The 22,662-nt window shown below is 42.8% G+C and overlaps 1 protein-coding gene across 2 annotated transcripts; it reads right to left on the reverse strand.

Annotated features, from left to right (window-relative positions):
• Nucleotides 1–6,257: 6,257 nt before the first annotated feature.
• Nucleotides 6,258–22,219, reverse strand: LOC117807854 (zinc finger protein 827-like). Of its 2 annotated transcripts, XM_034677264.1 has the most exons (10): nt 21,781–22,219; nt 19,098–19,634; nt 17,732–17,956; nt 16,752–17,483; nt 15,250–15,310; nt 15,093–15,163; nt 11,891–11,945; nt 10,043–10,237; nt 8,526–8,841; nt 6,258–6,718 (listed from the first exon to the last, which is right to left on the reverse strand). In XM_034677264.1, the coding sequence occupies exons 2-10, from the start codon at nt 19,369–19,371 to the stop codon at nt 6,695–6,697; spliced, it is 1,953 nt and encodes a 650-aa protein (XP_034533155.1). In that variant the 5' UTR covers nt 19,372–19,634; nt 21,781–22,219; the 3' UTR covers nt 6,258–6,694. The 2 variants fall into 2 exon arrangements, with proteins under 2 accessions (XP_034533155.1, XP_034533154.1); XM_034677263.1 differs by having other exon boundaries at nt 6,258–8,841.
• Nucleotides 22,220–22,662: the final 443 nt, after the last annotated feature.

Raw genomic sequence — 22,662 nt, forward strand, 5'->3', positions numbered from 1 at the left:
ATACTTAGTGTTTTCTCTTAATTTTTATCAACATGATCTTGTGTGCTTTCTACGTTTTGATACATTCTGTTCATACCCTGTAAAATCTAAACCAATAAAACATGTTCACAAAAAACTCTCCATACAATCACATAGACATGATCAAAAAAGAGATGTAACACTTTGTCCACAGGGGGCGCCAAAATCAACACAAACCAAAATATGTAAAATATTCTGTTCAAAATCAACAGAAGTAGACAGTAACATTAAAACATGTTCAAAGTCCTGCTGCAACAGAAAAGGTCTCCACTATCCAAACCCAGTACAAGATTTACTCCAAACACATGAAACCCATGAAGATCAACAGATTACTGGAGAGGCTGAAGCTGTCTGTGATCCATCAGAGTTTGGATCCCTTGTTTCTCTCAGGTACACAGAGGGATTGTGGGTAAATCCAGCACACCTGCGAGGGGAGTCCGTCAGTATCACACTAGCTCCTCATAGTGGTGAGAACATCTAACTGGGCCATGTTATTTCTCCAGTTCATCCCTCTTTCTTCTTCATCCTTCTGTGGCCCAGCTTTACTCCTCCTCCTCCTCCTCCTCTTCTTCCTCTCTCTCTCTCTCTCTCTCTCTCTCTCTGTGTGTCTTCCTGTCACTCTCAGCAGTATTGATTCTCAGTCCTGCAGAGTGCTAAGAGGTTCACACAGATCAGGTGTTGGCTAACTACTGATCTGGAGAAAGCTCTTCCTCTGTCTGCTCACGGCCGTCTGTTGATGGACGTTATTTTAAAAAAGATATTAACGTTTTTAAAAATACAGAGAAAACATTCAAGTTTACATTTAACATTGAAAATAAAAGAAATACAGCGTGAGGTGAAAGAGAAAGCAAGAGGAGACTGTGCTTGAGCACGTCACATGTAACAGCATGTGTCCCTCTCTCCAGACCTTGACCTTTGACCTTTGGCGAGTGGCCGTCTCCTCGTCTTTTATGCGCACTCTTTCTTTTATATATCGCTTCGACCTCTTCTTTCACACTCCTCTTTATCCTCTCCTCCCTTCTTTCCTCTTCATGCCATTTACCAAAAAATCTAATAATGACCTTTACTGGCATGTGTCGTTTTTTTTCTTTCTTTTTTTTGCTGCCTTGTGATTCGCCGAGCCCCCGTGTTGCTCCCAGCCAATCCGCGGCCCTCCTGCTCGCCGCCATGGAGACCTACAACATGCCAGGTCTCTGTGGCAACGTTTGGAGGAGGGGACAGGACCCATGGCGATTGACACTTATCCTCCCACTCCATCGGCGAGTGACCTTCATCCCTCGTTCCTCTCCAAAGCGCCTCTTAATCCTCATTCTTCATCTGATTTCAGAGCCGTAACTTGAAGCCGTGTCTCTCTCTCTGTAGTAGTTAACAGTGTTAGCAACAGTGGGCGGTGCTGCTACTACGACTCACGGTGAGCAACATGCAGAGTGCACAGGTTAGATTTCTTTAGCTCCCACTCCTGCGATGTAACGTGATCTCCCGGCTCTCTTCCTCCGTGTAAGTGAAAACGAGCACGAGTGAGTCAGATTAAATTAAACTTTATTGATCATTATAGCAGCAAACAGTAACAGGATACAGCATAGAGAGAAAAAAATGAAGAAAATAAAATCAGAGAGACAATCTGAGATGATGAAGGAGTGGAGGTTTTTTAGTTTTCATGCTTCTTCGTAGGTTTTTTGTGGCTAAAATAAACTTTAATAACAAAACGTGCAGGCAGGAATCAGAACTCTAGCACCATCGTTTGGAGATACACTTCATATTAAAATACGTACTGTGTGTCATTTACCTCTGCTGCATGCATTCAGCTCCAGCAGCAACCTCAAGTGTTTAAAAAAAAATAAAAAAATCTGAAGGTCCAAAAACTGCAGTTCTGGAAGCGGCCACTAGAGGCTGAGTCCTAGAGTGAGTCAACCCCCATAGAGCCCCATGTTTACATGTCTATGTATTAGAGGTGTGAAAAAATATCAATACAGCAATATATCACGATACTTTGACCTCCAATATCATATTGATGTTTTGACTCTTAACATAGATATTTTTGTAATAATAAAAATTCATATTTTAGCCGAGTTGGAACTAAAATACAACTTCAGTATTTCAAAAAACAATATAGTGGAAAAGTTGATTTCAAACAAATAGTTTTGGCTTAATTTGTCCTTTTAATTTTAAGTAATATTGTGTGATTTACATATACACCATCTTTATTTTTTCTTCGTTAACTGTGTAGAATATCGCAATATATCACAATATTGTGATATCGTGATGCTTATCGTATCGTGAGGTTCTTGGCAATACTCACCCCTACTATTTATACAGCAGGATGACACGTGTTCCCAACCGTAAAAATGTTTATTTCTGCTGTAAAGATAAACTTTTCAATATTGGGCCCGGTAGCCTCCAGTGGCCACTTAAGGTACGGCAGTTTTTGCCTCCTTCTTGTTGGCTTACTTTTCAGCCCAAAGGTTGTCACATGATTACATTTCATGAGTTAGAATCAACAGATTAACAAGAAAACATCCTAAACTTTGTCTCTCTATTAAACCTTTATTTGTTAAAATGTGCAAATTTTATTGTGGTCAAACAACGCTTGACTAGCAAAGATGCTATCACCAAAAAACTAGCCTAAGCCAAATGTTAGCTCGACAGTGAGAATCAATTTTTAGTCTTGGCTAAAACGGGGACCTTAAATATGAGGAAATTAAAAAAAGATATTCTTGACCTATTCTTTTTCGCAACAGCTACGAAGCTTCTTAGCATGTTAGCTGGCTAGCTTAGCTTCACTCTTAGTTGAACGTGCAGCAGAGGTAAAAGTTGCAACATTTTACAGGCATTATTTTAGACCCTATGACAATCTTGTCTTAGCTGCCCTCTAGTGGTAAACTATCGCAGCACGTTTCAGCGACGTAAAGGTTAGTAAACTGTGACATCACTGTGACATCATCAACGAGAAAAATTAAGCAAACGAACGCGCATAATTTGAAAATTTCCCTTTTTTTTTGTGTAACTCTTCTACGGATTGCTCTGTACTTTAGTTTAGGTAGGATTTTTAATTCTAGACATTTTTTTTAAAACTTTTTTGTTATAGTCTTCTTCTGCCTCTGCTGCCCTCTAGTGGACGGGAGGAGGCAATGTTTAATATATTATAAACCCAGTGCATAAATTACTGAGTAGTGGGTCCATTTTTTTTTTCACCATGAAACCTAGAGGCTCTTTGAAGCGAAACAAACACAACTCATTAATATATATTGCCCCGCCCACTGTAGGCCACGCCCACATTACCAGAGAGTGACATCACACCGGCTAGATCAGTTGGCAGTACTGTAAAACAAAACCTGGGAGAGAAACCGTGTAGCTGTGGTTCTCACTGTGAAACGTGTCAAAATAAAAGTTGTTGTTTTTTTGTCTCTGCAAAACTACATATAGTGCAACTTTAAATTAAGACAGTCCAGACTCTGAGGAGCCCTGTGTAGTAATGTAAACACAAATACATTATCAATATACAACACAAATATTATAAATATCATCGCCGTCCTCCAGAAACCCCGAACCCTCAAGAATCCTCCCCTGATGCTCGTTTAGGAACAGGAAGCTGATTTAACTCCACGTTTTTTTAAGGCCTCGGATGAGCGCTGAAAACGCTGACGCTTGTTTTCCAGGATGGAAGGAAGTTTGGCACAAAATCCACTCTCTTAAAATATGATAAACGGGGTGATAATTAGGTGTCACTTCATCCGTATGACACCCGCTCAACCTGCTCGCCGATTAATTATTATAAAGGCAAAATGAGTGAGGTGAGAAAACTGGAACTTTTCAGGCGTTGTAGATCAGTCCAGGTCTTTTTTCCAGACTAAGATAACTCGATTTAAGTCTGTATTCAGAACAGTTTTTATCCAAAACTTTGATACACGCAAAGCTTATCCTGGATTGGATGATATCTTCAAAACATCAATGTGTCAGACCTGACTTATAGCATGCTAGCTAAGGCTCTCCTGTCTTTTCTTTTGAGGAGGGCTTCGGACACCTTTACTGAGAGATCGGACAAGATGGAGAAGCTAACCTCATTAGTGGCGGCCTTTTTCCCCATTTTTTGGTCGCCTTATATTTTAAAGGGGACATATCACGCTTTTTTCATCAATATATATTGGTCTAAGAGGTCCCCAAAACATGTCTTTAAAGTTTATGCTCAAAAAAACACTTTGAAATCAGATTTTGGCATGCCTGAAAAGTCCTCTTCTTCATTCCTCATCAGAACACTCTGTTTTCTCTCTGACCACGCCCCCTCCGGAAGTGGATGTGCCTCGGCTCTCCAGCACGTTGATCTAATGTTTACATGTTGGCTGAATATACACGGCTGCTCAGAGATCACGTTACTTCAACCCTCTGAATCTGATCCTGACGGAGAGGCGCCTGTAGCAGGACCTTTCTGAAGGATTGGTCACAGATTTAGTGTTTCTTGTTGTTTTATTTATCAGTATGTAGACGTGTGTCTTGGTACACAGCTACGAACATGTAGCTATGTGGCTATGCTAACTAGCACTAGCACTTATCCATGATAAATAAAAATCATCCACTAGATCTTCAAATCTACAGACGTTGGGAGTAAAACCGACCTCTACCAGAAAGGCAGCAGGACCTTTTATGAAGGATTGGTCACAGATTTAGTGTTTCTTGTTGTTTTATTTGTCAGTATGTCGACGTGTGTCTTGGTACACAGCTACAGCTACAGCTACAGCTACAGCTACAGCTACAGCTATGAACATATAGCTATGTGGCTATGCTAATTAGCGCTAGCACTTATCCATGACAAATAAAAATCAACCACTATATCTTCAAATCTGCAGACGTGGGGAGTAAAACCGACCTTTGTGTTTATTAAGACAGCCTACAACTAGCATGCCTCCCTCCTAAGCTCCTTGTTAGCACACATTTGTGCAGGTAATGAAAAACGGGGGAGGGATTCAGTATTATTTTATACAGTCTATGGGCTGAACAAGCTCCGAGCTCTGACTCCGTGACAGACCGGATATTGTTGTTACGTAACAAAAACACGGAAGTCTAAACGGCTCGTTTCACACACATTTACAGAAAGGTGGAGAAATCAAAACAGGGGCAGAATGGATTTTTTTCATTCTCTGGGGGTTTGTAGACATGCCAGGGAAACATATTTCAGGTAAAGAACCATTAAAAAGTCAATTTTGCATGATATGTCACCTTTAAGATAATACATTCAAACTTTACATTCATCATATCAAAGACGTTGAGCACGTTTTGAATTATTAATTATGACTAATTTGATTATTTTTCAGTGAAATAAAGTAAATATTTTGTTCTCAGATAACGTTTGATGTATTTTATTCTATCAAAATGCTTAATGCGCTTTTCAAACGTCTCTTGAATTGGTAGTGATGCACCAATTCGTTACTAATGCAGCACCTACGATAAGATTCTTAAATTATTTCTGTTTGTGTTGAGTTTGGCGCCCCCTGTGGACAAAATGATACCTAGGATTGTTTTTATTTGTCTTCTTTCAAGGTTTGGACCACAGACTGTATATATATTGGACAGCGTTGCTCCACCTTTTCCCATTGTAACGCTGCCATCTTGTACATTTTTTAAAGTTTGACCGCAGCCCCATTCAAATGAATGGGGGAGACGGAGATTTGACCTATACTGCAGGCAGCCACTAGGGGGGAGCAGTTTTTGTGCCTCAGTTCGAGCCGAGCGAGATGACGTCCATTATTATATTCAGTCTATGGTTTGGACCAGTAGCGTTGAATTTTACCCGACTTTAAAACATTTTTTACGACGGTGGTAGGTGGGAAAAAGTGCGGGTGAAGGCAGGTAAGAAGATTTGAACCCGTCTTGATACTTGAGGAGTTTTGAGCTCTGTAAATGTTCAGCATTTAGCTCAAAGCAATGCTAAGTACAGCTCCTTTGAAAGCAGTCCACCTTGTTTAACTCATGATAAGAATAAAAACAGGACTCGGGGCGAAACTCATGACAAACAGGAACAAGGTGAGATTGATTCTCTTTGCTTCCAGACGGAAGGATCAATAAGTCGCCTCTAAATGAACTGTCGTGTGTGAAAAACGTGTGACTGGAGGATTTTTGAATTCAGGGTTTCTGAGGACAAGAGAGACAGGCAATAAATATGTTTCACACAGTTAAATAGCTAAAAGTTCAGTGGTTATATGAGGCGCTAAAAGCAGGCAGGAATGCAGCAAAAATCACGAGCATGATGCAAAAAGTTGAATAAATTCAAAACGTTCCCTAACTGTGAGTTTTCAGTGCATTTAGCATAACAGGAGCTGATTGACATTCTCATACATACAGTAGTGCTGAGTGACAGTACCTTGATACATTACAGAGCTTTACATCCATCACTTTAAAAGTCCACAGGATGGATAGAAGAGGGAGGGGGAGGAGGAGAGGAAAGGAGAGGAGAAGGAATTAAGAAAGGAATGAGGTAACAATGAGAGGAGTGGAATAGTCCACATTCACATGGCGACCATTTTCCTGTGATGTCACACTTAGCTGTCAAGGTTAATGCTGTTTTCACGTCTGTTTAAAGTCGATGGATGATGTAAATTTCCTGTGCCACATATCACGATAAAAAAACGTACCTGATGTCCCATAAGCTACCGTCCGAACACAGCTAGCTAACGTTAGCATTCAGTCACTTCCTGGCTAACATTTCCATCTGAGAATGAAGAACACAACAGTACAAAGCTCATATCCATCGATATTTAGGCTCATATTGAACAGTTTTATACAAACCTGAGGTCAGACTCCAGGTTTATTTAAGCTAGCAGTTTAATGCTAACTGTGTACGTCAGTGGTTAGCGATCAACAACTTTTAGCTAGGACTTTTTTTAGTCCTATCAGCAACATGAGAAGCGCCACAGAATTTACCCCTCCAGAAATGTCTTCTTTGTATGTTTTGTTAGCACCTGATCATCAGTTTCTGGTGAGTCTCAGTTTCAATGTAAATAATAAGTTACACAGGAGCTTCCTTCAGCGCTATGAACCTGAAACAAGAACTGATGTTCTGGTAATTAACGGGTCTGAAGAACACTACTTTTAAAATGTTTGTTTGTGAAAGGAGGTCTATGAAAGAGGATTAGAGATACTGATGTATTTTTTAGTTCTGACCTTCTTCACAGAATGTTATATTTGTTCTCAGAATTCTGACATCAAAGACAGAATTCTGACATCATCAAAGACAGAATTCTGACATCATCAAAGACAGAATTCTGACATCATCACAGACAGAATTCTGACATCAAAGACAGATTTCTGACATCACAGGCAGAATTCTGGCGTCATCAAAGACAGATTTCTGACATCACAGGCAGAATTCTGACGTCATCAAAGACAGAATTCTGACGTCATCAAAGACAGAATTCTGACATCACAGACAGAATTCTGACATCATCAAAGGCAGAATTCTGACATCAAAGATAGAATTCTGACATCATCAAAGACAGAATTCTGACATCACAGATAGAATTCTGACATCATCAAAGACAGAATTCTGACATCAAAGACAGAATTCTGAAACTCTGTCTTTGATGTCAGAATTCTAGAACACCTGCTGCTGCTCTCCATACAGACTGTTTTTCCTTCTGACACCTGATTGTTGGATACTACTCAGACTACAGACAGAAACCAGAACCCTTCTCAGACTAAAATCCAGACCCTGAGATCCAGATTCAACATGTTTCTGAATCAGAATCTGTAATTACAGGTTAGTTGTAGCTGAAAGTAAAAGTCTTTGTCAGGTCTGTCCTCAAGAGGAGAAGAAAACTACAATGTTTGTTTGTTGAATGGAATTCTGTCTTGTGATTGGTCAATACAACTTGGACCACACATTTTTCTACAGACAGAAACTGGAACACCTCCCATGCTAAACGCAGACTTCACGGCTCAATAATCCACCCTGAGTGTGACGTCAGCACAACAGCTGTCATGTGAATATGATCTATAGAGGACAGGGAGAGAAAGAGGGGAGACAAAAGAGGTCAAGGATATCAGGTAAAGGAAGAAGAAGGAACGAGGGATGAAGGAGAAGAAAGGAGGGAGGAGGAAAGAAGGAGGGGTTAAAGGGACAAAAGAAAAGAAAGCATTTACAAAGACGTCGTCAGACCAAGGTAACCGAGGAAGGAGTGTTTGTTGGAGGAAGACGAGGAGGAGGAGGAGGAGGAGGAGGAGGGGGATGAAGAAGGAGTACGTGGTTTCAGAGTGATAAGTGTGGTGATGGGGAGGAGAGGAGACAGATCCCTCCAGCCTGCGCGGTCAGAGAGCAAGGGATGAAGAGCAGGAAGAGAGGAGGAGGAGGAGGAGGAGGAGGAGGAGGAGAAGGAGGAGGAGGAGGAGGGAGCAGCAGTGTGCATGTGCGGCGGTGTGTGCAGCCGCTGCAGGTGTTTGTGCACTCCTCTCTGATTGTCTCCATGCACGTAGGAGCGATGTGTGTGCACGTGTGTGTGCACGTCTGCGGGGTGTTTGACCTTGCAGTGCAGCCGCAGACTGTCCCGTCTCTTGGCGCTGTAGGGGCAGAGCTCGCAGGTGAACGGTCGCTCGCCCGTGTGCACGCGCACGTGCTCCACCAGCTTGTTGGCGGTTCGCGTCAGGTGGCCGCACCGGTCGCACCGGTACTGGTTGCCTTGGCGATGACCCTGGAAGTGAACCAGCAGCTCCTGTTGCCCTGGAAACGACCTCTGGCAGATGCGGCAGCGATGCTCCGAGGTGCTATTCTCCGGCTGGGTTGGCATGGAAACTGACGGAGCGATGCCGAGGGTGGCGGTGGGAGGTGTGACGGGGCATCTGGGAGTCAGGAGGGGAAGGACGGGTTAATAACAGACATTCAAACGTCGAGAGCGAGGAGAGTGAGAGAGCAAGCGCTCACTCCATCACACACCGACACACATTCAGAGCTGCTGCAGCCGCCTCGTCCTGCAGACTCCGACCTACACCATCACTTCCTGTGGACCCATCAGACCCGTCATCACCGCAAAACACTGAGTACAAGTCACACCGGAATAAAAGTCCATGTCTGTTTTTGGAAATCTCTCCGTCCTCCTACGCCAGGACTCCCTTCAGTTTAGCAAAGACAACAATGTGTAGTTCCTGTGCAGCTGTGTAGCTCATTCTGGTACCAGCTAAAGTTGACCTACGGCAGCCTTGATTGCTAAGAGGTATGGACCAACTGGATCTATACCATACTTCTTCAGCTACAACAGACCTCAAATACAGGCCAGGTTAATAACTGTAGTATGGGCTCTATGTCAAACTACTTCAGCTACAGCAGACCTCAAATACAGGCCTGGTTAATAACTGTAGTATGGGCTCTATGTCAAACTACTTCAGCTATAGCAGACCTCAAATACAGGCCTGGTTAATAACTGTAATATAGTATCTACACCAAACTACTTCAACTACAGCAGACCTCAAATACAGGCCTGGCTAATTTCTGTAGTATGGGATCTATACCATACTACTTCAGCTACAGTATAACTCAAATACAGGCCTGGTTAATAACTGTAGTACGGGATCTATACCAAACTACTTTAGCTACAATAGACCTCAAATACAGGCCTGGTTAATACCTGTAGTACGGGATCTATACCAAACTACTTCAGCAACAGCAGACCTCAAATACAGGCCTGGTTAATAACTGTAATATAGTATCTACACCAAACTACTTCAACTACAGCAGACCTCAAATACAGGCCTGGCTAATTTCTGTAGTATGGGATCTATACCATACTACTTCAGCTACAGTATAACTCAAATACAGGCCTGGTTAATAACTGTAGTACGGGATCTATACCAAACTACTTTAGCTACAGCAGACCTCAAATACAGGCCTGGTTAATACCTGTAGTACGGGATCTATACCAAACTACTTCAGCAACAGCAGACCTCAAATACAGGCCTGGTTAATAACTGTAATACAACATCATCTTGAATTAATATTGAAATCAGTTGAAAAGAGTCGCACAAACCTTTTTGAAAATGAGCTCACCTCATCTCTCCGCTGGCGTCCGTGTTCCCGTGTATGTGCGTGTTGGCATGAGCCCTCATTTCCGCCTCCTGATTGGTCGAGTGGTCGCACACGCAGCAGTGCAGCGAGAAGGAGGCCTGCTCCCATTGGCGGTGTTCGGTCATGTGACTCTGGAACAGGGCTCGCCCGTCCGTCTCAAAGCCACAGACGTGACACCTGCAGGTCACGAAGAGTACATCTGATGAAATACTGAACTCAAGTTTACATCTCAGGTTTGACGACTTTTCTGCAGCGGACGAAGAAGGGATCCTGAGTGTTTTTGTATTTCTACCTTTAAAGGCACCATTGTTGATTTTACAACTTTGTTGAATTGGGGCCTCATAAGTGCTTCTGTACGTGTGTGTGTGTGTGTGTTTGTGTGTGTGTGTGTTTGCTTTCCTATCAATGTCAGGACCAATGTGAGTTTTACACCTCAGGAGGATATTTTTGAAGGTGTGAAGATTTGCATGTCCTCACATTTGTAATGGCTTTTGTATAGAGTCCTTATCAGGGCAGTTAAACAAACGTGTGTGTGTGTGTGTGGATAGGATCTAAAGACTTTTATTTTTGTACTACAAATTTCAGTTCCTTACACTTTACTTTGTTGTTTTTGTGCTTTATGGAACTTAAACTCAAGCAGAAGGAATTCAGGGTCTTTGTTTTTCTACCTTTGTGGGTAGGTTTTTAAAAGTAAAGACTTACCTTTTTTATTTGTTTTTTTCTGTAATTTTCATTTAGCTCTGGACTGCATTATTACCATTATTACCATTGTTTTAGCATCACTTTTATTTATTTTATTTTATTCTATCGGCTTTATATCTTATTTATTTTTCTGGTATTTATCTGATTTTATTTTTAAGTATTTTATTTCACATTCCTCTATCTTGTTTTAGTCTTGTATCATTTTATCTGTTGCTGTTGTTTTCTGTCTATGTTCTTTAGTGAAGCACTGTAAGTTGCATGCATGAAGTTTTACACCTTTTAAGGGACATCCCTAAAAAATGGGGAACATGTGTTGGTCTTTTCTTCTTTAACAGCCTTTTTGAAGGTTTTGTAGATATGGTTAGGTTTAGGCATGAGGCCCAAGAGTGTATGTCAGTTATGGTCCTCACAAGTATTGTCAAACAAATGTTAGTGTGTGTGTGGACAGGAAGAGGAGAAAACACAATTGGAGATACTTGTAATACCTGAAAATCACCCTGAAAAGTGGGGAAAATGTGTTGGTCCTTGTTGAAGTTTTTGTAGAAACGGTTATGATTAGGTTTAGGCATGAAGCCCAAGAGTGTGTGTGTCAGATATGGTCCTCACAAGTATTGTGAAACAAATGTGAGGACAAGAAGAGATGCTCTATTTAGGTAAAACATTGGAGATACTTGTTCTTTACTCTGATTTTTTACTTATTGCTTAAAAGTTATTACTTAAAACTCAAGCAGACACACTGAGTGTTTGTTTTTGTATCATTGTGGGGACATTTGTGAGTTTTACACCTCATGGGGACATTTTTGAGGTTCCTTCCTCTTTATTATCACTTGTTTGATGGTTTATGGTCAACGTTAGAATTACGAATTGAGAGCAGAGATCAGGGAGACACGTTTGTCAGATAGAATCCTCATATGTGTTGTAGATCAAACAAACGTGTGTCTGTTTGTTCTTCTATCTTTGCGGGGACCTATTTGAATGTCACACCTTGAGTAAGGGAGGAAATCAGTGTCTATTCACGTCTGTAAAGCTAGTTTGTTACTTTTAGGATTAATGTTAGATTTGCTGATAAATGTCTGTAGAAAAACAAACATGTGTGTGTGTGTGTGTACTTGTGTGTGTGTGTGTTACCTGTAGAAGTAAGAGCAACCTGTGGTTTGATCTTTACTGAAGCTGGTTTTGGTTTCTGTGAGGGGGGAAAAAGAGGAACACGGATATATTATCACTCTGTTTAGCAAATCATGAAATGAATCTCCAGCTTCCACATTTTCATATTTTTACTTCCGAGTGCTGAGAACTCTTAACGACGCGTCCCTCTGGAGGTTATTATTCATACACTTCTCTGTGACTGTAGAGTGTTTATGTGGAGTCGATTCACTTCAGCACAGTCTTTGTTTTAAACCCAGAGGAGCATTAACCCAGAACACTCAGACAAATACAGTAAATACAATCATTAAAAAGGCATAATGATAACAATAAGACTGCTTTTAAACACGGCACACATTACACTCAAGTGTTTATGTAGTAATGTCAGAGCATCATTTAAAGGAAACTGAGCCCGGAGACGCTGCCAAATGGAAATACTGTCTCAACTGTTCTTTATGATCCATTAGGGTCGATCGTTTTGGATCTTTACAGGTAAAAAAAAAACACAGGGGACATAAAAAATTAAATGAAGTGACTTTGAAAATAAACCTGACTGCCACCACACGAAAGGATTGTGTCCTGCCTGTTTTGCTCTCCATGTGGGCTGATAGTCAAACTATAGGGACAACTGATGGAAACCAGAACACAACTTCTGATAAAGACTATGAGCCCCTTTTAAGGATTCTACATCTAGACCCGGTTTGTCATTATGATGGATGTGTCCTGCCTGTTTTTGCTCTCCATTACCTCTTTTCCACCAACGTGAACCGGGTTGTATTTCCGCTCAACCCCGTGGAGGAGACACGTCATGACGTCAGATTTACACGACCGCTTTTCCCAGCAGTGCTAGCGTGAACTTTCCCTCACAACAACAACGATGGCGGACAACGGCAGCTTGTCTCCTCGGCCACTCTGCTCTCTCCTACCGCTCCTGTTCCTGCTTTAAGCTCTGACCCTGGCATCTTTTGACCCAGATCTTCAAATCTGATCAGATTAAAGCGATCTGACTGGGTCAAATTTTAAAAACGGGTTGAATATATAGAACAGCTCATCCAGTCAAGTTGTTGTTTTTGTTAAACTAGATTTGGGAAAACTTTGATACAAACAACATCAGGACCGTCCTGACCCCAGCAGAGGGTTAGGATTACAGGAAGTAAACATGTAAGAGTTTTAAATTAGTCAAAGAAAACACCATTTTTACGACAGTATCAAAACCTTGGACACTTTTAGGACACATTAGGGTTTGGACAACAAAAAGCTTTGTCCTGTGAAATAAGTGCACCCTCTTCATTCTTCTGAGCAGATCGGGGGGGGGGGGGGGGGGGGGATCACTCCTACAGTCTGGTTTATACTTCTATGTTGGGGTGAGTATTGCCAAGAACCTCACGATACGATACGCATCACGATACTTGGGTCACGATACGATGGTATCACGATATATCCCGATATAACAATATTGTGATATTCTACACAGCATACTAAGAAAAAATAGAGATGGTGTTTATGTAAGTCACAAAATATTACTCTCTATTGAAAGGACAAATTAAGTCTAAACTATTTGATTGAAAACAACTTTTCCACTTCATTGTTTTTGAGATACCGAAGTTGTATTTTAGTTCAAACTCGGCAAAAATGTGAATTTTTATTATTACAAAAATATCGATATTAAGAGTTGAAATATCGATATCATATTGGAGGTCAAAGTATCGCGATATATATTGCTGTATCGATATTTTTTCACACCTCTACTTCTATGTTGAATTGAGTCCGTAGATCTGCGTAGCCCTTTCATGCCGCTGTGGCCGATGCACGTAGCTTGACAGGCCCCTCCTCCAAAATGTAAATATGCTTTTAAAAAATGCTTCGCCTTGGAATCCATTAGTCTGTTTTATTTGTTCGCTGCAGGACAATGGCAGAAACACGTATGGTTTGTGTTTTTGATCACAACAACCCCGCCCCTCGCCCCTGACGTAAGTGGTTCGCGGTTCTAGACGAGCAAAGAGTTGGAGCCGCTCTGGAACCGGTTTTCCCAGCCGGGAGCCGGTTCACTCACAAACCATAGACTGTATAAATAATGGACATAGTATCCGTGACGTCACCCATCTGTTCCTGAGCACTGTTTTGAAGCAAATCGACGGCGGCAGCCATATTGGAAATGCAGAACTCAACCAGGCAGAGTGTGACGTAAAGGGGCGGAGTTTGAGCCTCTTAGCCAACAGCTGTGTGTTCCCGACCGGGAGTCAAGTCAGTCATGTCCTTATTTGGGCAAAAACTCGTAATCTTAGTATCTTCTGAACCGTCGTGTTAGAAAAAACTTCCCCCCCGTACAGTGTGTGCCGAGAGAGAGATTAGTTACTGTAGCCAAGCCGTTTTTTGAACCAGGCTGTAAACATGTTTATTAATGCTGCAAAGATCCTCTTTTTTGAATGGGCGTCTATGTGGTTTCCTGTGTTTCTGCAGCCAGCCTCTAGTGGATTCTCAATGAATTGCAGTTTATAACACTTCCGCATGGGCTTCATAGTTTGAGACTGGAGGTTGCCGCTTGGTCGAAACACGAAAAACCAGTTCTCAATTGAGCGCCGGCTCCAGAAACTGCCTCAGTTGAAAAGGGGTTCATGTGAGCTGATGGTCAGAAGGATGTCTGACTGAAACCAGAACACATCATAAAATAAAAACTACAGACCCCCTTCATGTGGAGTCTGTATAGAGATTAATACGTGATTAATTATTAATCAGAATGACGACTGGCTGATCAAATCCTGATGACGTGTGGTCGTCTGGCTGTAAACCAGCTGCTCTGAATCACATTAACATGACATCACTTCCTGCGATTAAACTGGATCAGTGAACCTTCAGACTCCGTCAGCGTCTCTCTTCATTATTGTTTATTACACTGAGAACAGATCAGTGTTTATTCATCACACTGAGAGCAGATCGGGGATCGGCTCTGACTCAGTGTGTGATCACAGGAACTCTCCCCGGAGACGCTGATCGACTCTCAGAGATCGACGCCTCCTCAAGCGGAGCCGGAGCAGCTGAGTCCTCTCTCTGTGCTGCTGCTGGGTTCTCATCTAAACCCTGTGATGGAGTTTTTTTAGATACTCGCGCTCCACCTACTGTGTTTATGTGTGTGTGTGTGTGTGTGTGTGTGTGTGTGTGTGTGTGTGTGTGTGTGTATTTCTTTTACCATGTGGAGGTTCCTGTGAGCTGAGGAGGGGGGAGGAGCGAAGAGTATCCACATTCACCTTTAAAACAGGACTACAGAGAGCGGGAGAGGGAATCAGTCGTCAGAGCGAGAGACAGGTCAAAGGTTAAAGTTCACATCAATGAGGACGGGTAGTTACCTGCTTCTGAGGGGCGGAGTCATCCTCTCCACCAGCCGGCTGTTGGATTTACTGACCCTCTCTGCAGAGACACAGACCAGAGATCAGCGCGTGTTGTTTTTATTATTATCACTGATACACAGTTAAGAAGATTTAAGGAGTCTAGCTGCTTTATCTGCACGCTGAGCTCAGCATCTCCAACCTTGCCGGCGTTGAATTGACCTTCTTATTTCTAAGAGAGTAACGTCACCTGTAGGCAGCTTGCAAGGACAAAACAACAACAACAACAACATCTCCAAAAAATGGAAAGGCACTCCACAGTTCTCCACATCTTCAGTCTGTTCAGACGTCTATGCTCTGAACACAAAGGACGGAAGACTCTTCAAACGTCTGTCTGTCTGTCTGTCTGCCTGCCTGCCTGCCTGCCTGCCTGCCTGCCTGCCTGCCTGCCTGCCTGCCTGTCTGTCTGTCTGTCTCCACGCTTTCAGTGAAAAGTTACAGGTTAAATTCCACAGTGGAACCAGCATGCATTTCTAGGGTCGTTTAATTTACCCTGTAGTTGGTAGTGACAGAATACAAGGCCCAATGACTCTCTGCAACAAAAGGCAACACCAGGGACAGCCTGATCACACACGTCATACTAATTCAGTCCAGGCGAAGGAGTTGGTCATATTTGCCCTCTGCCTGTTGTTACTGTGGTAAAAATGTTAGAGTGGAATGGAAAAGAAAGATCAAAGCAGAATAGAATGAAATGGAATGGAACAGAATGATAAAAGCTGAGTAGACTGGAATGGAACAGATAGATCAAAGCAGAATAGAATTGGATGGAATGGAACAAAGTGGAACAGAAAGATCGAAGCAGAATGGAATGGAATGGAAAAGAAAGATCAAAGTTGAGTGGAATGGAATGGAATAGAATCAGACCAAGACATAAAAGCAGAATAGAATGGAATGGAACAGAAAGATCAAAGCAGAATAGAATGGAATGGAATGGAACAGAAAGATCAAAGCAGAATAGAATGGAATGGAATGGAACAGAAAGATCAAAGCTGAGTAGACTGGAATGGAACGGAATGGAACAGAAAGATCAAAGCAGAATAGAACGGAATGGAATGGAATCAAACCCAAGAAATAAAAGCTGAGTAGACTGGAATGGAATGGAACAGAAAGACCAAAGCAGAACAGACTGGAACGCCTCTGACTGATCAAAGCCCCATAACAACAGGGATTCACGCTTGAGACAACCTGATCACACGTCATATCAAAACAATCCACAGAATGGAGTCTTTAACATTCTCCCTCTGCCTGTTGACACTGTGGTAAAATCGTTAGTGTGGTCTCAGGCTGGTCTTCTTGAGAGTGAGGATATAATGAGATGTGAGAGCAGCCTGACCATCCCTGAGAGGGAAACGTGGAGCAACATCCTCTGCTTCTGCTCACTCTACATTATCTTTCATTGAGCTGAGGTCCAACAAAGTCCAACACCCAAAGAACAAAGTCAAACATCGTTTAGTGTGTGTTACCTGAGAGCTGGTGAAGCAGCGTGGACGCCAGGTTCACCGACATGTCCTGCCACAGCACGGCTCGGAGGCACTGGTCGGCCATCTTGGCTCCGGAGTTGAACTGGTCCTCTGACTTGACTCCAAAGAAGAGCTGGTCCTCCGTCTTCACTCCTGGGAAAACCTGGTCTGCCATTTTGGCTCCAGGAATGAGCCGACTCTCCATTTTGTTTCCCAAGAGGAGCTGGTTCTCCAGCTTGGCCCCTGAAGGAAACTGGTCCACCATCTTGGCTCCAGTAAGAAATCTGTTGCTCATTTTGGCGGCAGAGAGAGGTCGCTCTGCATTTTTTGCTTTAAGGAGAAGCCGTTCCTCCATTTTAGCCCCAGGTAGGAGCTGGTCTTCCATTTTGGCTCCAGAGACGCTGTGGTCCTCCATTTTTACTCGGAACTGAAGCTTGCTAGCTCCAGAGACGAGGCTGGCTGCAGTCTTAGAGCTGGTATCAAATGTGTCCTCTCTTTTAAGGCCATGGAGACACCGGTCGGCCATCGTGGCTCCAGGATGCATCTGCTCTCCATTCTTGTGACCACTGAGGACCTGGTCCTCTGTTTTTATGCTGAAGTGATGGCGGCTCGCCATCAGGGAAGGTGAGGTCATCTCTTTTTTGATTGGTCGATCACGGACGACAAGCGTGTCGACTTCCATTGGCTCTTCTTCTTCTTTGACCCTCACAGCGTGGATGTGAACTTCTTGGCGCTCTGTGATTGGACAGAAATTTGTGTTTATTCAATAATTCACTTACAGAAACAACTAAGAGTGACCATCGCACGCACGCACGCACGCCACGCACGCACGCCACGCACGCAAACAAGCCGCACACGCCACGCACGCACGCACGCCACGCACACACGTAACGCACGCCATGCATGCACGCCACGCAAGCATGCCATGCACGAATGCATGCACACAAACACACACACACACACACACACACACACAGCTGTACCTGCCAGTTTCCTCAGCATGTCTGAAGCCAGTGTGTCCGTTGCAGCGTTGCCGTCAGGCGTATGTGAGAGCGATGGCGGCTCAGGACTCGCCCCGGGCCCGTCCGGCGAGAGAGCGAGGCCCGGCTCGTCCTGCTGACCACCTCGCGCCTCCGGCAGGGCCTCACGCCTTTGAAGCTCCACCTCCACTCGCCTCCCAGGATGCACCTGGGCCTTCTGGGTGGCCTCTGAGGGGGAGAGATTTGATTCATGCTTAAACAGATTACATCAGAGTTCATATTACAGCCTGATAACTGCACTCAGCTCACCAGAGGAGGTTTATCGCTTTTATGCAGCATGCAACTGTTGCAGCATTTAAACCTCATGAGCATCAAATCTAAAACCACAACTAGTATCCTCTCGTCTGATCAGCTACAAGAGCATATGTGCAGAAAGTCTGGATTTTACTGGATGTAGAGAGCGATACATCCAGGAAAAACTAGGATGGAAAAACTTCCTTCAAACAGGCAGAAACCTTTAGAAGGACCAGACTCATTGGTGACCGCCCCTTTAAGGGCAGAAGGCTTTCTACCAACAGGTGAGGAAAGTGTGATGAAGTAACACTTTTTATATTCAGTGTATCTGTTGATTTACTGTGAGGTCTCAGATGAGCAACAGCAGCAAATACAAACTTTATTAAAACAGGCAGAAAACTTGAACACAGCTGGACTCATGGTGGAGAGCCATCTGCCTTTAAAAGTGCAAAGAAAGGCGTGTGGCTTACAACTTTTGCTTCACACTGGGATCCTGTCTTTCCCTCTCTCTCCTCTCTCTGTCTCTCACTTTAACTCTTCCTGTCCCATTAAAGTTACTAACCATAGACCTTTCTGGAGTCCCTGAGCTCCCTTGTCCCGTAGGTTCCTCTGGATCTCTGCTGTAGATTCCTTTTTTGGGTCTGTTATTCATTCCCTGTCCTTTCTTTCTTCCATTCTTTCTTTCTTTCCATGTTTCTTCATCCTTTGTCTCCTTTTCTCATCCCGTCCTTTCCTTCTGTCTTTCCTTCACCATTTATTCTCCTCTTTTTCTTTCTTCTGGTCTCCCTCTCTTCTCTCTTTTCTTAGACCTTTCTGGAGTCCCTGAGCGCCCTTGTCTCGTAGGTTCCTCTGGATCTCTGCTGCTGTGGACGTGCCAGACTCCAGCTGCTACAACTACTACTATCCGTCTCCCCACTATCATCTCTCTCTCTCTCTCTTCACTTCCCTCTATCCCTCTCTCCAACTCTGTCTAGACCGGCTCTGTTTGGAAAGAGTCTGAAGATAACATTTGTTGTGTGTGTGTGTGTGTGTGTGTGTGTGTGTGTGTGTGTGTGTGTGTGTGTGTGTGTACTACCTGACAGCCTAATGAGGAGGTCGGACGCCATCTTGGTGCTGACATCAGGGCTGAAGAGAGAAGTGGCCGCCGGGAAGGGACTCGAACCTGTGGCGTCTGCTGTGCGCTCGCCGTGCGTGTCTGCAGCGTGTGTGTTGGCCACACTCAGAGAGCCAGCATCGCCACCACCACCACCACCACCACCAGAGTGTGTGTTCGTGTGTGTGTTTGCAGGGTGTGTGTGTCGTTTGGCTGCATCAGAGGGAGGCTGCAACACACTCGACCCACGCTTCATTTTCCGGTGTGTGTCTGTGTGTGTGTGTGTGTGTGAAAGGAGAGACTCAGAAGAGAGGAGGGCAAGAGAAGGAAGAGGAGGAGGAGGAGGAGGAGGAGGAGGAGGAAGGCAGTGATGCTAAAATAAGACGAGTGTGTTTGTTAACATATGGAAGTGAGGAGAACATGGTAGAGAGGGAGAGAAAGAGGGGTGATGGAGGTGAAGGAGGAACTGGAGAGGGAGGGTTTTCTGTTCAGACCGGGCTGTTGCTGCCTCTCATTGACCTGAAAGAGAGAGAGAGAGAGAGAGGAGACGGAGCAGAGGGGACGAAGGGCGAGCGAGGACAGAAGAAGGAGACAAAGAAAGAGGGGGACAGAGGGGGGAAGAGACGGAGAGAAGAAAAGAAAAATGAATTTGTGAATGAATTAATTACAGAGCGGATAAGACCCCAATAATAAGGGGATCAATCATTTTAATGCCATGGCAGCGGACCCTGCTGCGTCGTCTCCTGGCCTGACCTTCCCCCCGACAAACAATCATCAATTATGATCAATGATCATCAATACGCTCTTCCACCTGCCGCCAGCTGCTCGTCCTGCACGCTGCTCGTCCCGCACGCTGCTCAACGACGCTTTGAAACAGAATACAGGATGTCACATAAAAATAATTTAATTTAAAAAAAATAATTCTGCATTAAACAATAATTTTATTTTACTTTGAAAAAATGTAGCATTTTTAATTTATTTATTAAAAATCATTTAGTTTTGCTTTAAAATAAATCAATGTATTTAATTTATTTATAAAAAAATAATTTAGTATTGCTTTAAAATAATTTAGTATATTTGATTTATGTAGTAAAAATGTTTATAAAATAAATTAAACATAAATAAAAAATGTTATGAATAATTTAAATTAAGACACAATAAACCAATCTCAGTGAGATATTGATATATAAGGTATAATAAAAGACTACATGATATGGAAAAATAAAAAAGTAAAAAACAAATATTTATTTATTTTTTTTAACCTTCTTAGATTAAAATAATCTGTTTTTTAAATTTCTTTAAATCAATAAATTAAACATTTAAAAAAAACGAAGTTATAAAATGATATTAAGTAACATCTACATAAATAAAAATCAGAAAACACCTGTGATAAAACTTATTTAAATTTTTTAAAATCTTGCATTAAAATTGCACGTACTGAGTGAAAAAATATAACTCCAACTGAATAAAAAAAACTTTAAAAATTAGTTTCACATTGTAAGAATCTGAAATAATTAAGTATATTTAATTTTTGTACCTTATTAAAAACAATTATTAATAATAAAATAATAACTACAATAAAAGACAAAATGATTAGGAATAAATAAAAAACAGATCATTTTTATTTATTTATAGAAATTTAAATTGTAAAGTAATAAAATTAAATGAAGTTAATTTACAAAAATATATAATTAACTACTGCTATAAAAATATCATAATATTCTTTAGTTGAGGGTAATATTCAACGGAAAAAATAAAAACAGATCAGGATTATTTATTAATTTTCATTTCAGCTTCTATGATTAAAATAATCTGGGGTTTTATTTTGAAAATAAATCAATAACAAAATAACAAAAAATGCTGAAGTTCAATCTACAAAATTATATAATTAACTATTGCTATAAAATTTCAAATGTATATATTTTAAATAAAAAATAAATAAATTTTAAAAAATCAGTTAAGGGAACAAATGTAATCTATTTAAATTCAAAAAAATTAAAAATGTATTTTTTTTTTTCAAATATTAATAATAAAAATGTTAAGTCTTTAAATTACATAAAAGTGATGTAACCAGCAGCCTCGGTTCCCTCTCTACCCTCGCCGACCCCGTTCTGTTCAGCCTCCTGCCTCCGTCTCTAGGCGACACGGTCCAGGCTGCCGCATCCGCATCCCACAGGGAGCCAAATGACCGGGCAGCAGTTTCCTCCACAACACCCCCCCTTCTTCCCCTCGGTGTCTGTCGGTGTCAAAACCCCCGGAGTCCCGCCGTTAGCTCGTTATCCCCCCCCCCCCCCCCCCCCCCCCCCCCCGCATCATGGCTGAACGGGGCTCCGACTCCCCGACACACGGACTCAAAGAGTCCCCCCCCCCCGACTCACGTCGGTGCCCCCGTTCTTACCGTGTAACCGGTGAACCAGTCTTTATTGAGTTTTCTCCTTCTTCAGTCACCGGAAACGAGGGCAGGTGTCAAGAGCCCCGCCGTTACCCCCTCCTCTCCTCCTCCCTCCCTCCCTCCCTCCCTGCAACATGGCTGAACGGTAACCCGACCTCACAGGACCTCAGAGTCCTTTTCACGGGTCAGTCAGCACCGGTACCGGGACCTGTCCCCGCCGCTCCGGGACAGACTACCCCCCCTCCCCGAGCCCGAGTCTCCTCCGTGACTTACCGGTACCAGGAGGGCAGGTGGTGGAGGTGGTGGTGGTGCAGTCCGGGGCATAGCCTATATATAGACTATAGATCTCCTCCATGATATATTCCCTCCTTTTTCCTCCTTCTTTTGTCCCCTCCTCGGTTCCTCCTCGGTTCCTCCTCGGTTCCTTCTCGGTTCCTTCACGGTGAGGAGAGGATCCGTTTCTTCCCCGAGCCCGAGGATGACGGGTCGGTCACCGAGCAGGGCAGATGGAGGTTTCCGCCTCCTCTCTCTCTTTCTCTCCTTCTCTCTCTCTCTCTCTCTCTCTCTCTCTCTCTCTCTCTCTCTCTCTCTCTCAGTGTGTGTGTGTGTGTGTGTGTGTGTGTATGAAGGAGAGAAATGCAGTGTGTCTCTGTCCACGCGCCGGATCACAGCACAAGGGCAGGACACGAGTGAACCCTGCGCACGCAGCCGACATCACGTTTAGTTCTCTGACATTAAAAACCCGCGAAAAGCGACCGTTGGTGTTCTGTTAACCGTTAACCGTTAAACTGACGATACATGAGCGATAGTAAAATAACAAAATAAGTACTTTTAATAAATATACTTAATATTTTAGAGGCAGTAACATCTTCACTGTTCACACGTCGTCCATTCTGACGGTCACATAACAGAAGTTCTTTAGATAGCACATGAAAACAGCTAAAAGCTAACATAAGGATATGTTAACAATCTGCTAACCATACATTATCCTGCTTATTACCCAGCCACTAACTTGAAATACAAACACGTAGTCAAAAACATTGATTAAAATATTATTTTATTGATTTAAATGATTTATGTTTACAGTTTTTTTTAAATAACCCCAGTGATTCCATGCCAGTTAGCGTTCCATGGTGATGGATTCTTACCTGCCTG

This window comes from Notolabrus celidotus, chromosome 23 (genome assembly GCF_009762535.1).
Source record: "Notolabrus celidotus isolate fNotCel1 chromosome 23, fNotCel1.pri, whole genome shotgun sequence".
NCBI classification, from domain to species: domain Eukaryota; kingdom Metazoa; phylum Chordata; class Actinopteri; order Labriformes; family Labridae; genus Notolabrus; species Notolabrus celidotus.